At 31.8% G+C, this 18,446-nt stretch overlaps 3 protein-coding genes across 3 annotated transcripts; 1 reads left to right on the plus strand and 2 right to left on the minus strand.

The window, feature by feature from the left end:
* Positions 1 to 1,469: 1,469 nt before the first annotated feature.
* Positions 1,470 to 4,386, minus strand: LOTGIDRAFT_191571 (hypothetical protein). The gene is made up of 7 exons (XM_009060097.1): positions 4,335 to 4,386; positions 3,855 to 4,057; positions 3,289 to 3,381; positions 2,980 to 3,077; positions 2,648 to 2,728; positions 2,324 to 2,415; positions 1,470 to 2,119 (listed from the first exon to the last, which is right to left on the minus strand). Exons 2-7 carry the CDS (start codon positions 4,027 to 4,029, stop codon positions 1,651 to 1,653), a joined length of 1,008 nt encoding a protein of 335 aa, XP_009058345.1. The 5' UTR covers positions 4,030 to 4,057; positions 4,335 to 4,386; the 3' UTR covers positions 1,470 to 1,650.
* Positions 4,387 to 12,618: 8,232 nt separating this feature from the next.
* Positions 12,619 to 13,116, minus strand: LOTGIDRAFT_67883 (hypothetical protein; the record flags this gene model as incomplete). The annotated part of the gene is made up of 1 exon (XM_009059959.1): positions 12,619 to 13,116. A coding segment is annotated over one exon (498 nt), but the record flags the coding sequence as incomplete, so codon positions are not given.
* A 3,779-nt stretch (positions 13,117 to 16,895) lies between these two features.
* LOTGIDRAFT_86781 (hypothetical protein) lies at positions 16,896 to 18,163 on the plus strand (the record flags this gene model as incomplete). Its single annotated transcript, XM_009059962.1, has 4 exons — positions 16,896 to 16,965; positions 17,368 to 17,484; positions 17,646 to 17,744; positions 18,036 to 18,163. Coding segments are annotated over 4 exons (414 nt in total), but the record flags the coding sequence as incomplete, so codon positions are not given.
* Positions 18,164 to 18,446: the final 283 nt, after the last annotated feature.

Here is an 18,446-nt window from a genome sequence, read left to right on the forward strand (position 1 = left end):
TGATGTCCTAATCTTTTTGACAAGAACTTGTTGCTTCAGAGTTGAATTTCTATCTATTTGGTCTGACATGGTCCCAACCAAAGTTTCCTACCATTTGTGGTCAAGTTTTAGTTTAAAACACCCTTCTATTCCATACTGAAATGAAACATCTCACAAGCAGCTACAATTTGTAATCAAGGAGAGGTTCAGGAGTTATCTGCTCCTCATGGTGAAATTACCCATTCAAAAAGTGTACAAGATATAATAGCATCATGATACACTTAGCAATAAAGGAAACAGATAGCAAATATCTTTGTTAAAGAGTTGGTAGATGTCTGCCTATGCCATAAATATTTCCCAAGCTCATGAGCTTCATTGAAAATGGCTACAAAATTTAAAATAAGAAAATTTGTCCAGATTAGTCGAAATGGATATAAGATGTCTTGCTTTTTAGTGCCATGGTAACAATATAAAGCCATATTAATTAATTATAGAAATGTTGATTAACAAGCAGATCAATGACTATTTATCAGTCTATTATATTCTCTTATTAACAGATAGGCTGTGTGCATCAACAATAAAGATGTTATGACAACCATTGATTTTTTCCCACCTGATAATGAATTGTTTCTTCAGTAATAGTTATTACTGTTAGTTTTAGTCAATATTAATTACTTATGCATTCATTATACTGGCTCAATTTCTTCACATACTTTCGTTCTATCGTTTTAATTTTCAAGACTTTTTCACTGTAGCATGTAGACAGAATTTCTTTAATTGCACACTTTAGGTAGTTAGTGATCATAAAAATCCAGATATATTAATGGGATATTCCTCTTGATTTTGCAGCTAAGAGAACTTAATCAACTAAGAAAGTATTTTAATTCCAAAGGATAATTTTGCATTTCTGACTAAGTCTTTATCTACAAAGATTTCCACATGATGTTGGATATAGAGAAACAACATTGGATTGTAGGCCAGTATATTTCCATGTAAACCATGTGGACTTTGCACTAATAGCAAACAATGACTGTTTGGCAAGGCAAACATGGTACAAACCCAATTTGACAACCTTTACTGACCAATGGGCAAGAAGATCAAGAATACAAAAAGACTAAGCATGCTGAGAAATTTAGACCAGTCACTCGGGGTTAATGCATAATTTTTAAGGAAAAAAGACACCTAAGGCCAAAGAAAGAAAAGAAACAACTATATTTTATAGGAAAAAACCTTAGGTTCACCGTTGAGGATCCTTTCTACCAGCTGGTCCTTGTCCAAACCTCTTGTCATTTATCTTTCCCGGATTATCCATACCCATTTACAGCTGGGTTGACTGGAATTATGAGTGGAGATGACTTATTCCAGGTCATTGAACAATCACACGCCAGTCGAGAATTGAACCCACAGCCGCCATTTGCTTGACGTAACCAAGCAAATAACGTCCTGTTAAGTACCAATGCTCTAACCGACTGTGCACAAATAACTAAGTCTAGTTTAGAAATGTTTATGTTTCAGACTTAAAAGTTTGGAGCTTGGGGTATCTGAGTTCAAAGAAGAACAATATTATTTGAGTGGTATAAATACAAATGAATTCAACCATGAATTGTTTAACAATATATAATGATAAATTTACAGAAGGAACTATTAGACAGAACAATTCTAATTCAAATTTTATTTCTTCTTAGTACTGGTTTCTTTCTTCTCGTCTTTTGTTTTCTCGTCCTTTGTTTTGTCATCTTTACCATCCTTTTTCTCATCCTTCTTGTCTTTGTCATCTTTTTTATCCTTCTTTGGATCCTTAAATTCATTTTTCTCTGCATCACGATTTTGAATTTTATTGTTTATGAGATTGTGTAAGGCAATAATGGAACGAATCAATGATGCGATGTACACAACTAACATTTGATCATTTGTTTTCACATACATAGCTTTCACAAAATCTTGTAAATTGACGTCTGGCAGTAAATTAAAGACATCTTGTAAATGATAAATAATTTGATGATTAATAGGAAGTTGACCAGTTGATATTTTATTTAAATATGAACTAATATCTTTAATATGTCCATGTAAACCCTTTAATCCCATCAATTGATTGGTAATTCTCTGTGATAATGTTCCTACTGTAGTATCTTTAATATCTCTGAAATTATAACAGAATTAACAGAACTATTAGTGGGATGCTACACTGTTTCTTAGAGCTTGTCATGTAAGCTATAGTCTCTATTTCATATGGCCAGATGAGTCAAGCTATTCCTACATAGGACATCTGTAAGTAAAATCTTCTGTTTTTTTTATATTTCTGTTTTGAAATGTAAGTATGGTTCAAGAGAATATACAATAATACCTCAAGAGATGTTCTACACCAACTTCTTCTGCTTCTTCAGCACCGATATCACTAGGTACATGTTCAAACGTCTTACTGGTTGGTGTTCCATCCTACATAAAATATATCACATAAAATAATAAAAATCAGTTCTTTCTTTCTTTTGATTGAGGAATGTTTGGCTAATGTATTCACTGCCAAGAAATTTGGCAATCACCAAGCGACAAAGACAGACCTATAGAACCTTTATTGTTTTTATATTTATTGGGAATGTTTCCCTTGATTCCAGGCCTCCATGAGAACAAAAAGAAACAATATAAGTCATAAAATAAATGTGTAACTTACATCATGAACCTCTTCCACAGCAATATATGCTTCGGTTGGTAATCCTAAATCTTTAGGTTTAGCATCTATGACAACTAAGATCTATAATAAACAACATTATTCAACTAGTCACATGTATTTTGAGTATTTTAGTATCTAAATTGAAGGGTCAAGTGTAATAAGTGAAAAGTTAAAACCTTATAGGTAAAGAAGACAAGTGCAAAATTAGCAGCCTGAAAGGATTGACACAAAAAATCATGAAAGCTATGCTTTAAGTTACACCATGTTTGCTCATTCATCAGAAGAATTGAGTTACAACAGAAACTGGTTAAATTTTACTACAGAACACCTACAGAGTTTGGACAGTATCTTCTCATCATTTCATTAATAGTTATATCATTAGGATGAAGTTTGGGTCCTGTATGATACCATCCAACTATCTTTTCTTTTGCTAAAAAATACATTTTTAAAAAAAGTTATAAATATAGAGATAATCTAAGATTCAAGAAGTATAATCTTTTGATGTGCCATATAAGTTTATCATTGTGATAGTTTGACATCTTTACGATTACTTTAGAATACAGATGTTAACATAATTAAAAGAGTCATTGGCTTTTGACTAATCTTCTTTTCTTTTAATATAATTGAAGAATAAAACCTACCATTTACTTTCTTAAACATGCCGTACATACACTCTAAATAATCATGATCTAAAAACCATACTTTCTTATCTCTTTCATCTTCATCAAATGGAACTGAAATGGGAAAAAATAATGGGGTGATTATTGTAAAATTTCATTGTAAAAACACTCAATAACTTTGTAGGTTTTCATTCATATCTTTGAGTTTTTTGAGTGTACTCAGTTGCGTGGTTATCTTCTGTTCACCATAAATTTAATAAACATACAACAATTTAACAAGCTTCCCTAAAAATCAGTTCTTTTGTTGTTTTGATAGTCATCAGTGTTTAGCCTAATCTTAATCTGTTAAATTCATATCATGTAATCGAGTACAAAGTAATGAATTATTAGTTAATAACTGGTTTGGTCCAAGCGGTTTTAAATATTGGTACAATCTTGCTGTTCCAAGTTGTTCTGTTATCAGAGTGACTGAATCTGATGAATGTTATGATGGCTTATGGCAAATCTACAAGTTATGCTGCTATGCTGTTATGCCTTAGGGATACAGTATATTATATATGTTCTTCCTAATCAAAACAATAAAGTACCTGCAAAACTGTTTGAAACATCTAAGATACCAGCACGATTTGAACCCAGTAGGCAACCAACTACTCTTTTCATATTTCCAACTTTGCCCATTCTGTTGAAATGGTCAACCACGCTCAATAAAACCAGGGGATGGACAACCACCTTCTGTATTTTTGAGGGATCTGTTACCGGCATTTTGTTTCTCTTAGTGACTCAGAGAAAACTACAAAAAGACAACTATAAGAGTTTGTCTTTACAAAGAAATAAATAACTCGTTTTTAAAGAATGATTTCACAAAATAGAATACTGTTCATCCGGTAGTCCATATCCGGTACACAGCGGAAATGATTGAGGCATGAATACAGAATAGACAGTTTACTTTTGCTTTGGATTCAGCGAAAATATGAGTTTAACGATATAATTTATTTGCATATCACATCTCGACCTTCACAAAATTGATAACGAGTTCGTAAATAATAATCAGTAAATCTCTATCTTACTTTTCCCCGAACTATTTCATATGCGGATGAATATCCGCCATTATAAGTGAACCACCTAGCACTTGTTTACATCTCCAAGCAATGGCCGCCGATATTTAAGTTATGCACATATTTTGGTTCAAAATTGTAAACAGTCCTTTGCTTTTGTTAAAAATGTAACGATACACGTATTTTTTTTAAAATGGACAAACAGAGTAATTCATCCAGAATCCCAAGGGAGCTTCTTCATGCTCAAAATGAGAGATTGTCTTCAAAACATATCCAAACACTCTCATTTTTACAAGAAATGGCTGATGAGAATAAAGACTTGAAATTTAGAATAAAACAACTCGAGGTCAGCTTTAGCAAATACCTTATCTAGTTATCTTCCCTTTATAAGGAAAAAAGAACTTTGGAAATGAAACTTTCTTTATGTTTCTTCTTTGAAACAGGTTCTGACTCGAATCACAAGTTTGAATAACTAGGAATAAGGGAACTTGTTACTTATGCCTAAGATTTATAAAGCTAAAACTAATTTGATATGCCTATATGACCTGGAAATGAATGGCAAGTCAAATGTAATGTGATATCTGTATTAGCAATTTGATAGACTAAAAAAAAGTGTAACCAAGAAACTTTTGAAGATGTGCTGGTCTTAACCCTTTGAACCCTGAGTGTAAATGAATTATAAGAACATATACCCTGAACTCCAAGTAATAAATGTAGAAGCGTATGATGTTAACATTGAATGACGTCACTTAGCAATGGCCGGTATACCAACTGCTCGGGTATATATTGCGTTAGTGTTTGGTCGCTAGAGTTGAAAGGTTAAGGCCATGGTTCGGCATTTTCGGGGTTGATTTGATTATTGAATATATTGCATAACATCTACTTAAAATTTCTTTCAGGCTGAACAAATAAAATGTGAAGAGTTCCATTCATTAGCTGATGAAAGTAAAGAAAGAATGAGAATTTTGCAGGAAGAATATTTGAGAAAACAAGATGAATTTAATGCTGAACTTGCTGAAAAACACAAGGCAGAGGTAAGTGTGGCTTGACCAAAAATGTTTCATATTCTTCAATTTTTCTCTTTTTAGGATTGTAGAAAAAAACATGGCCAATTTATTGACCCTATGTCCATCCGTTTAACAAAAAAATTATCAGAAATATTATTAGACTACAAATTTCCGTTTTCTTAAACTATTGTTGTTATAAATTTCAGTTGATGAAAGTTGTTGGTGAGAAGTTAGATCAAGAAAAATATTACTTAGAAGAAATTGTTAAAGTAAATAAGTGTAGAGTTAAATTATTATTTGATGCTCATCGTTTTGCTTAATAATTCTGAGGAATTGAAATGTTTTTTAACTAAACAATGATCATCTCGGGTTTCGAAATATTTTGTCCAGAAAACAATTATTTCAGAAATTATAATAAAATTTTTGAGGTTGCATTACACTTTAATGTCTTTTTTTAGATGAGAGATGAAATAGATGACTTAGAGAGAATAAATGAATCATTAATTATTAGTAATAAAGAATTAAACCAAGCTGATGATCAATTACCAGTAAGTTATTTTTATTTTCTGTTTCATCATAGCTATAAATAATATCTGAAAACGTATAGGGATGAGGCCTTGAAATAGGTGCTTTTTCAGCTGATAAAGCTCAATTTTAGCTATCTGCTTCTCTCTTCTAATTCAATGTCAAGGTTTGGTTCTCCTGCAAGCTAGCAGACATCAGTGCAAATGGTAATGAAAAAGCAATGTAACTATTATGTCTTCAGATAATTTTGAAGTATGTTTTGTAATGTTTAATATACAAGAAAATAATGTCATATTTTTGAAACCACTTGTATTGTGTGAGATGTTCAAAGTAAATCAAAATAGGTAATAATTAATTCAATTATTTATTTCAGTTGGCTTTGGCGAAAGTGAAAAATTTAGAAAGTGAACTTGAAGAGTGTACTTTGGAGAAAAATGAACTTAGAGAAGAAGTGAGTGATAGAATCAAACAATTACAAGATTTATTGAGTTTAAAAGACAATCACGAGAGACTTCTACAAGATTTGCAGGAAGCCAAACAAAAGAATTCTGAATTGCAATATAAAATCATTAAATTAGAAAAAGATTTGAAACAAGCTGAAGTTGATAAAGAACAGCAAGAAATGGCAGATCAACTCAGATCAAAGTTAGAAAAAGTTGTAAAGGAACGCGACGTGAAGAGTGAAATGGTTCGTGAACAAAGTAGTTTAATAGACAGTTTAAAAGATAAACTAGAACAATACAGAAATTCTTTCATTCGATGCCAGAATGAAAAAGAAAATTTAATATTGGAATATAATGAACTTTTAACAGAATTAAATCAGGTGCGAAAACAACTAGCCAAGAAAGATGGGTCCTCATTTAAAGATTTTGTTGGTTTGAAACGTGAGATTAAAACATTACGATACCAAAATGAAGATCTTAAAGAATTACTTACTACTCCATCCAATACCAATTTACCAAATATAACAACCAAAGATAATATGCCAAGAAGAAAATCCTCTACCGCGTCATTGAAGAATATTAAAAGCATAACCTACCAATAAACATTAGCCTCCTTTAATTTATTCTAATTTATGCATTTAATTTACATTATAAATAAGGAATAGAATCGTTTGATAAAATTTTATGCTAAATGCTTATTGTTAGAATTGTATGTAGCCTATATTTTATTTCCTTAAATTGTTATAAGAATAATTCTTATTAGTTACGTTTTAAAAGGGATCCAGCTGTCTAAACATTTGCTCTACTAGTTGAATTAATTTCAGCTATTCCATGTCATTTTTGTCATATTGTACAGTAGAAAATAGCTTGCCAGGAAGGTAATATACGCCCACCGGCAGCTTTGATTATGAATAACAATATTTGGCAGTACAGTAATAATTACCAGTATAAAATATTCAACCTTAAGTCATACACTTCTTTTCCACTTTTTGAGGTGATACAGAATAATATTACCAAGTTTCGAAAAAATCTGTTTACAGGTTGTTTACAGGCTAAAACTGAATGCGTTTTTAAGAACATGGGCAATAGCTTATACATAATACTTTTAAATTCTTCTGATTTCCAATAGGGTTCATCCTTAGGTGATAACTAACACTCACACCAAGTTTCATGAAAATCTGTCAAGAATTGCGCCTTGTAGAGCGTTCACAAGCATTTCAAGAAACGGGGCAATGACCCATACTAATTATTTTTCGATTTGTCTGATTTTCAATAGGTTACATCCTCATAACAAGTTTTGTCGAAATGAGTCAAGAATTGTGCCTTCTAGAGTTTTTACGAGCAATTGTGAATCGACTGACGAAAATGACGCAATACACCCCCCCCCCCATTTCCTTAGGGTGTTGACACTCTGATGTTATAAGGACAAGAATGGCACTTTCATGAATCTTCTTAATGACGAGTTTTGCCCGCAAATAAAATTCTAAAGCAATAGGACAAAGAGCTTATCCAATAGCTGCATCAAGGATATTATGGGCTAATAAAAAAAAATTCAGAATTGGAAATTTATTTAGCAAAATAAAGATAGGTAACTGATAAAGCAGTTATAAGAACAAGAATGACATAATAAAGAAAATCTACTGAAACAATATAATTTGATCAAAGCATCACATATTTATATAAGTTTAAACATAGCAGCACGTTTACATAAGTTTAAACATAGCATCACATGTTAATATAAGTTTAAACATAGCATCACATGTTAATATAAGTTTAAACATAGCATCACATGTTAATATAAGTTTAAACATAGCATCAAATGTTTATATAAGTTTAAACATAGCATCACATGTTAATATAAGTTTAAACATAGCATCACATGTTAATATAAGTTTAAACATAGCATCACATGTTTATATAAGTTTAAACATAGCATCACATGTTAATATAAGTTTAAACATAGCATCACATGTTTATATAAGTTTAAACATAGCATCACATGTTTATATAAGTTTAAACATAGCATCACATGTTTATATAAGTTTAAACTTAGCATCACATGTTAATATAAGTTTATATATCTGCTTGATTTTAGCATCAAATTCTACTGACATACATATAAATTTTTGTATCAGTTTGATCATGGCATCACATTTATATAAGTATGTATATCTGTTTGATCATAGCATCACATTTATTTAAATTTATATCTGTTTGATCATAGCATCACATTTATTTAAATTTATATCTATTTGATCATAGCATCACATTTACAGAAATTGACATATCAGTTTGATCATAGCATTACATTTATTTAAATTTATATCTGTTTGATCATAGCATCACATTTATTTAAATTTATATCTGTTTGATCATAGCATCACATTTATTTAAATTTATATCTGTTTGATCATAGCATTACATTTATTTAAATTTATATCTATTTGATCATAGAATCACATTTATATAAATTGATATATTAGTTTGATCATATCATCACATTAATTTAAATTTCTATGTCAGTTTGATCATAGCACCACATATTATCTTATTGAAGTATTTATATCGCTTTGATTATGGCATCACAAATTTATATCAATTCCTATAATAATAATCATTGGGTATCAAAACAATAAGTACGGATAAACAAACAAATAAATTGGGATAAGTTACCTCCTAAATGTGGTGTACATTTCTATTGGAAAAATATGCTTATTTCTGAAGACATATCATTAAAATTTGGTGTCATTTCATTAACAATGCATCATAATAAACTCAATGTAGACAATGAACCATCACAGTCTTCGATTATAAAGTAAAAATAATATAAGTACTATTTGCACATTAGTACATCTTAACAGTTATAAGAGATAATTCTAGCAACAAAAAAACAGAAGAGTAGTGCCAAGTTATCATTTAATTACAATATATATCAAAATAATATATCATTCATGAGTTTCAGTGAACTTTGCCATTAATTCATATGTCTAGTAAAGGAGAATAGGTATCACTTTCCTTATATGGCACGACCTACAAAGTATGTCTATTATTATGGACTAAAAATTGTAATTCTATGGAACTAAGGAACACAGTGGGTATATGATCTTTAGATATTGTTGTATTTGAAATATTCGCTGCAACCCAACAAAGCTTATTATAGGTAGAGAATAAATGTCTCAAAATCTCACCTAACAATTTTGAAAAAAAAAAACCCAAAAAAAAAACAACCTGCCAGTGCTGTATATTATCAAATTCTAACAAGTGCTTTAAGTATACATAAACAAAATATAACATGGCAACAAGGTAAGGCACACAATAATGAAAATAACAGATCTTTAAGCAAATTTTTAAAACACTTATCACAAATAATGTGGAATGGCAACACAACAAAATTGTTTGAATTGTAGATTGACAATGCATTTGTTCAAAAAAATTCTACTCTAATTTGCCAATCTTTATACAAAACCTGTACACATAAACAGATCTATTTGGTTTTTGCTTAACAAAGTGAACATTAAATTTCACCACTCATTCTGGAACAGACTGCCATAGACCTTATTCACACCTCGATTTTGAAACACTAAAAGCGAGGTTCATAACTCATATTAGGTCATCCATTGAGAAGATGGAGACGTCATATAAATGAATAGCCTATGTGACGTTACTGAGCACCCAAACCGAGAAAATAGGCTTAAAACTGCCCTTGCTCAATAATGTGTGAAGGTAAACTCCATCTGTAAGTATCATTACATAGCTTAATAAAGATGGGGATTTTACTGCAGTGACACGCGTTACCTTTGTTTGTTTATGAACTCCGTTCTGGCTGATGAGCCTCATTCTGGCTGATGCGTGAATAAGGTCTATTATTAATTGAATGGACCAAAAGGATCTTGTAGTCAACTCAAAGCCTGAAGTGTGCACAGCATAATATTCCTTTGATTTTAATGATCTCTAATTTAAGTACAGTATGGGTGAAATTGAGAATATGGCAAGACAATTGAGTATCTCTTCACAAATATAAATTTTACCTTTGACTTTTCTGTCTTTCAAGTGAGAAAATACAAAAAACAGCCACAGAATATAGTGCAACAGATCTTCCAAAATGTGACTGTAAATTTACAGTTAAATGTGAACAACAGAAAAATAATATCATTATCTTGAATTTTTAATAGATTGGTTTGTTTGAATTTAGAATTAAGTCTATACTATTTATCAGTATTTTGATATATTTAGTGGATTTTGTCACTTTTACACCATGAGATAACTGCCAATAATATATCAATTTTAAGCAATATATGAATAATATCAAAGCATAATGGGAAGAATATAGAGGTAGCTTTCTACCAGCCTACTGGCCAAGAAATTTCTTTGTATATATTGCTAGCTTCAATTTTTTCCTGAAATCATCCAAAGAATAAATATTGTTTATTTCAAAAAATTTTGTAGTCTTCATCTAATCTCTTCCTAGTTACTTCATTCAATGGTTAATGTATTCATTAAGGATACACCTAACTCCATTTTAACAGAAAACAGATCTGTATCTTATTGACAAATTCTATGGCCTGATGAAAATAATAATAAATGTATTCAAGTATCATCTATAGGTTTAAATACACCATTTTGCACTAGACAACTATAATGAGTATAATTATATTTATATAGGTAATCTACCAATTTCCCTGCTATCACTTTACCACTTGATAAACCTGAAAAGTAATAATGAATACATTTAATTTCTGTCAAATTTTAATGTAATAATGATTCAGTTTCATCAATAAAAAAAACCTCTGCCAATATGAAATTTTTGCTTTAATTTTGAGAACACTGGCAATCGGACCACAAAAAGAAAAATAACATTTAGTATGCTTTAAGGAAAAGATTCTTAAATAATAAAATGTGTTATACTACAGTAACAAATCATTGAAAACTGTTTAGTTCGCTAACTGGGAAAGCCCGGATTAGTTTTGATTACAAGTCAAGATGCAGGTATAGAATATACTAAATACACACAACTTATCATGCATTAATAGATATTGATAAACATGTTAATAATATTAGAATGATGGTGATAACTAGATACAGAAGAGCAGAGGAATACATACACAACAATAGATGCATTAAAAATGTTGATAAACTTGATCAGATCTGTTAATAATTCAAACATAAAAAAACCATTTAAACTGGTATTTTTTGTGATTGAAACACTATTCCAGATATATCAATTTTATAATTCACTCTTATTCATTACTATCATTGATAGATGATAGTCAAAAGTAAAAATTGGTATAAATATCCTAATCTCTTTAAAACATAATGCGATAAAAAAAAAAGAGTTTCTAGATATCAACTTGTTTCCCTTACAGTGAGTCATAACAAAGAGACCCTATTTTAACAACTAAATACTAAATTGAACAATAACATGTCATATCAAACAACTAAAGGTTATTTCAGATATAAATAATGACATATATTCCACACTAAATGTTAAAACTACACTAATAATCTAATACAATTAAATATACAATGTTACCAAGTATAATTAGCTAACATTATACATGAAAAGCTGGCATGCATGCATTCATGTTATTTCAATCACACAGCACAGACTAAAATATAGAATCATGCAGTGAAAATATGAATAAGCTAAATTGATTTTAATTATAATGTTATGAAAACATGCTGCTTTCCTTCTGATCTCTGAAAACCATTTTTTGACAGAATCTGATTCCAATTAATACATTTCTAATATTTTTTATGATCTTTAAGTCCATCAATTCCACATTTATATTTCTATGTATGTCTCTTCTATGTATTGTGGAGTCTCAAGACGAGTCCATCTTCAACTGTGAGCTGTGACTACTATTACTGATTACCTTAGCTAAAAAATTCCTATTCTGAGAATAAGATATGATTGTTCAAACGGAGAGCAACTAGGTCCCATCAGAAATGTTCCATTAAATATTACTGCATGCATATATGTTAATGATGCACATCTAATAAGCTTATATGTTAAAAAATAGCTATCAGTAGGTAGAAAAAATATTTAAGAGCATAAGTTAATAGTAAGTAGTAAAAGAGCTAAAAATTGAAAACAAGACAAAATACCTTCTAGGAAACAAGTTGTAGAGTTCTCCAACCTGAGTAATAACAAAAATGAATCAGACTTGAATTCAAGGCCAGGATATTAATGAAATTAATGTAAGCTTATTCCTACTGAATGATATCATTTAACTTCACACTTGGACAGAATGTTTCAATCAAATTTATGGAAATGTGTGAGTGATATTTAATGCAAACAAAATGTTAAATCTTTCAAGACTTACCTAATTTGACACTCATGTTTTCTATTGTTCTCAAAGCTTCAGAGATCTGTGAAGGAGATTCAGCCATGACCTCTATTTCTCCAACTTGAAAACCATGATCAGTCATGTCCAGATCTATTTCACAACCATTCAAGCTATATGTTTTTCTTGTTGTTGTAATCTTAGCAAATTCTATCACTTTAGCTGTTTGTATCAAACCAGACAGTTGATTAGAAGACACCCCCAATTTCTTCTTCAAGAATTGCAGGATATCAGTATTATTGGTAAGTTCCTGGTATTTAGTAGAATGATCAAATATGGGACTATTTGGCACCGGTATTTTCATCTGATAGTCATTATTTCTTTTTCTCAACCAACAATCAGATAAAGTTAAGGAATAATCATCATCATCAAAATATATATCAGTAAATGTTTTTGTGCTCTTCGCTTTGGCTCCTAACTTCACCAATAAGGGTTCTGTTTCTGAATTGATTGTGAATTTTCTTTCCACTTCAACCGGAACAGAAGGAATAAGTGGGACCTTGGCAGACAAAACTTCAGATGTTTTAGACTGGACTGTTGATGATTCAGTGGGAACATAAGAGGAAGATGTTTGAGTATTAAGTGTTGATTGTTCTTCAATAACAACCCATTCATTACTAATATCTTCAGTTTCTGTTGGTTTGGTCTTCAGACTCTTTGATGCAGTCTGTGAAAAGTTTTGTTCTAAAGTGGAAGTATGAGTTGAACTTTTTGTTTCTGCTTCAGTAAAAAGTTCCTTAGAGATGACATCTTCTGTGTTGTTGTTATATTTACCTATATCAAAGGAAAGATGTGAGAATTCTTTCTTTTGTGGAGATCTATCTTCCAGATCATAATCTAATGGTTTATTCAATGTGACTTCTACGGTGTTTGTCTCTCTCTTGGGTGATTTTCCAATATTCATAGACAAAGATGATACTTCAGTCATATTCTCTAATTGAAAATCTTTATGTTTGTTAACAGTAAGAGTTGATGTTACGCTAGTCTTTCGTTCTTTCTGTTCAACATGTTTGATAGTACTAGATCCATGATCTTTATGTTTGACATCTTCCAATGCCCAGGCTCTAATTGCAAAACCTGGAGTGAAATATGGTCTGACCTCTTCATCAGTCTTGATTGGTGATGATGCTTTTATACTTATCTCATCTTCTACTGGTGAATTTCCAGAAAAGACATCTGAGTCGGAATGTTGTGGACTGGTGATGTCAATTGAAACTTTATTTTCCATGTGGATACTGGTTGTACTAAATACAGCCTGATCAATATCCTCTTCAGTTAAAAATGTTGGTGATCTACTCGATGCCATACTGGAAGCAGCAATTTCCGTGTCTATTCTTAACTCATCTCTAACAGATCCATTCAAAGCACCACCAGATTTTTTCATTTGATCTCTTTGGGGAGATTTTAGTTTTCTCTCTGATCTATCAACAAAACTCTCCATTTTCATGTAGGTCTTTCAATTATTTAATGTGATCTCTGAAAGTTAGATGAAAAGTTGATGATTAATATTGTATGATGTATATTTTGATCAACAAGTAGCCCTAGATGACAAAGCATTGTGAGCTCTTCTCTGCAACTCATACCTAATTCATAAGCACAGCCACTACCTTCAACTTCAAGTCTTATCCTACAGTCTACACCAGTGCCAAGGTCTAACCATCTATTTTCATGCAGTTGCACATGGACATAGATCAAGGGGCAACTTTATTACGAGAAAACTTTCCCACTGCTGAGATAAACAAACACAAAAACTATGGGGTACCGTACCCCACCCCTCTCACTTTCATTTAACATAGGAAAAGAATTGTGAACCCCTATGGCAATTCTGCGGCCCCAACTAGAACCACATTCCCACCCTCACCTAATGATTCATAGGATCACCAATGACCGTCTTGAACTAATTAACTTATGTAAAAATTCGTCTGCAAACTTCATTTCCGGTTAAAAACCTGTCACGTTTTTTCTATGGTTCAGTTCAAAAAGCTTTATTCTGGGATGGATCTTTATCAAATGACATCATAAAATAGAGTGCATTAAACCGATTCGATGAATATATAATGGAGCACTTTCAACTTACGCTCAATTGTGTTGAATTTAAAAATACTCTAAATTTTCCACCGGGAACTTGTTTACACAAACCGCCATCTTGTGAAGATATCCCAGAAGCCATGATTAATGAAAAAAAATTAATAAATGGGATAATATTTAAGTTTAATCAGCATTATATTGGGTTTACAAAATCATAATTTTTTTTAAAATGTCGTTGGATAATGCCATTATTAGATTTTTTGTCTTTTTAAAGAACATTGAATTAAGAAAACAAGAGTTATTTCCCTTAGATCATATACATTTTTAGGAAAAAATATCTCTAAAATCAATTCTTTAAAACAAAATCAATTAATGAATATAATGCAGTTATAGAAAATGTATAAAAAAAGAAAACATAAGTAATGGTAATGTGAAAAACAAGTGGATTTTGATTGGCCTATATCGCGGAGTGATACCAGTATATGCTTCCGCGGAATAATTTCAGGGTTATTTGACAATTTGGAAGAAAATTATCCGCGAAGGAATTTCATGAATCCGCGAAGTAACCATTCTCTTTGAATCCGCGAAGTAGGTACATTTCATTATCCGCGAAGCATCTGTCAAAATCTGTCAGTTCAGACTGCAAATCATGATGTACAGTAACAGATTTTGGCAGCGAAACTCGTCTTTTCGCTGTTATTTCTAACCTACTTTATAGACTGTCTATTTTTAGCTGGTAATATATGCAGGCCCTAAGTACTGAACATTATTTGTAAATGTTCGAGTACAAGACGCACCTGTCTATGAACGCAGCAGTTTGTTTGATGGGAGAGCTAAAAGAGACACATGCCGTGGTAAATTAAGTAACTATATTTTCGAATTTTTTTTATCTTATCTTAGGTTACTTGGAAAATGGAGAGAAAAGGCTTAAATAATGATGGAAGCTCAGAAACCCAATCTAATATTCATCTTGGAACTGCTAGTCCAGACATTACCAGAATGATGACACCAACTTTATCAGACGACAAAACAGAGGACATCAGTCTTGATTTCTCTAAATTTGAAACAGACACCATGCTTCACTCTACATATCATCACGACCGGGACATTGACCGAAGTCCAGATCCTACATGTCTTCAACTTCAATCACCTTTAGATCTGTCTATAACCACATCTTTTGAAAATTCACTTTCAGACTGTGGAGTAGGATCTTGCTTTGATTCAGCTAAGACTGCTTATTCTTTTAGCAGCACTGTTAATTCAACAGAATCGGACTCCTTTGTTCATATAGATGAGGCATTGCCAATAGACACTTTATCCAAGCCACAAGTAAATACATTGATGAGCAAGTCTGTTCCTCTGAATGTGACCAGTCCACCAGTAATATTGGGTAATATTGGAGCTGCAAACTTTGTGACAGCTGTTTTAAATAAGAACTTGAATCAACAACAAGTTTTGAATAACATGATCCTGCCCTCAACATCCATTGCAATGAATACACCAAGTATATTTGTATTAAACCCTTGTGGTTTGGTTAACCTCATTCCACCAGCAACTCAACCAGATGCAGAAGCCACTACTTCTTCCATCATCAGCATGTGTCCTCCTCCAATTAAATCAATTTTATCATTACTGACTTCCAAACCACAAAATATAGCTAGAGATAATCTTAATTTGACAACTATGGAGTCTCAAATCATCTCTTTTCCACAACACGACACTACTGTGTCTGATGGAACAACTCAGACTGTAACTACAGATCAGCCTGATGTCAACCAACCAGAAGTTATTCCCCTTGATGCTTCAGCAGTCCAGCAACCACCAGAACAACTTTCTCCAGTCAACCTCTCCTGTTCTGCTGCTGCTACTGTAGTTGATATCTCAGATATTCCAGATAACCAGGACAATGAGGCGGAAGAATATGACATGCCTGTCGAAAACCAAGCGGATGAGGTTGATGGAGATGAAGATGTGAATCACACTCCAGGACCTGATCAACTTGATGAGATTGATTGTGATGTGTCTGCAAATGATATGCAGTCTGAAAAAGCACAAGAGGAGATGCAGAATACTGAAAGAGACACAATTGTAGATGAAGAAACCATGCCAATACCAGAGACAGATTTGGCAGAGCCTAATCAAGATAGCTTAGCAGAGGGACCACCTGCTAAGAAGAAAAGACCTTCTTATGGAAACAGACAGAAAAAGGAAAAGGTCCATTTGAAATGTGATTTATGCAGTGCTACATTTACTAAAGCAGGGAATTATTACAGACATAGAAAAATACACAGCATTTGTACTGAGGTGAGTCCAGAGCTTGTTTCTGAAAAAACTATTACAATAAAAATGAATCTACAAATCTTTTGACAAGTCAGATAATCCTAGCCATCCTAGATACAGGAATGTAGCTGTTTCCTCTGAGGAGATCTTTCCTGGTTTTACATTTCTTTAATATCAATATTTTGGCAGTTAAAGTCTCATTATTGTATGTGGTTGTATTTAAGTTTAAATTTAAACAGCTTTATAGCTTTTCTGACATTGAATTGAATTGTCTCATTTACACTCTTACTGATCAAATCAATCTGAAACCAATAAAATAGAATATGGTGTCAAATGTTTATTGTTATTTTGTGGTTTCCTGTGCTCAGTTTCTGTTTTATTGAAGGCAATATTTGTTTTGACATGTTTCAGTCAGAAGATACACGCTATACCTGTAATCAATGTGATAGAAAATTTCTCCAGAAATGTGATTTAAAACGTCACACCTTGATACATATGAAGCAGGAACCATTTCGATGTGATGTCTGCCAGAAAGGTGAGACAACTTCAAATTACTTGAAAATTGTAACTTATGTTATGTCACGATAACATAATTTCATGGGATATGCCAAATTTTTCAATTTTCTCTTCAAGCTTCATCATTCTAAATCTCTTATTCTCTAGTATCTTTTTAGTCTCTCTGTGTTTCTTCTTCAGGTTATATTCGAAATTCTGATTTAAAAGTTCACATGAGGTTTCACACCAGAGAAAGATCCCATCCTTGTGATAAATGTGATAAAAAATTCTTCCAGTCAGGTCTGTATGATATATGACAAACAGTTAATCAGTAAATATCAATCTATGTCCATTATATTGAAGCAGAAGATTTAATTAATCTCCTTCGTCATCGAAGAGTTTCAAAAATAAAAATTAGATCAAACTGGATTTGCAAAAGTTTCATATTTTCATATTCAGTACAATTTTTTTTTCTCAGTTTTTTTGGTTTTTTTAATGTTACAATCTTGCTCATTTAATCCCCGTGGCTGGGGCATTCATCAAGATTTTATCCATGCTTGTACTTTAATGGCTGGCATTCATTCCTTTCAGGTGATTTGAATCGACATAAAAGACATGTTCATAAAGAGAAGTCACCTTTAACTTGTGGTCACTGTAAGAAGGGGTATGCCTCCGAAGCTACATTGATAAGACACATGCAAGCTAATCATAGAGAGTTGATATTGCGTTCATTGAATGAAAAAATTCAAACTCAGACTTAAGGTTACCGTATAATTGAGTTTCAGTCTGGTAATTGTAACAAATCTAAGTTTAGTATGTGGGCATAATAATGGATTCAGGGGTTCAGTTTTTAAAATTCTCTTGGACTATTTACAATATAGTCACCCATGTGGGATGGGACGGAATTAAAAGATTTACACACCTTAATATATTTATACATTGTGTATGTATTATGTTGCATTGATACAAGAAATTTGGCTAACCAGACGTTAGTTCTTGAAT

The sequence above is a fragment of the Lottia gigantea genome (genome assembly GCF_000327385.1).
Source record: "Lottia gigantea unplaced genomic scaffold LOTGIsca_40, whole genome shotgun sequence".
NCBI classification, from domain to species: Eukaryota; Metazoa; Mollusca; class Gastropoda; family Lottiidae; genus Lottia; species Lottia gigantea.

Bases quoted from the DNA above. Each gene is read 5' to 3' on its own strand.
- LOTGIDRAFT_191571 (XM_009060097.1), bottom strand. From the start codon at position 4,029: ATGCCGGTAACAGATCCCTCAAAAATACAGAAGGTGGTTGTCCATCCC. The intron at 3,078-3,288 runs GTAGGTTTTATT...TGTATTTTTTAG, and splicing joins CATGTTTAAGAAAGTAAATG to CAAAAGAAAAGATAGTTGGA. The intron at 2,120-2,323 runs GTATTATTGTAT...TTATAATTTCAG, and splicing joins GGTGTAGAACATCTCTTGAG to AGATATTAAAGATACTACAG.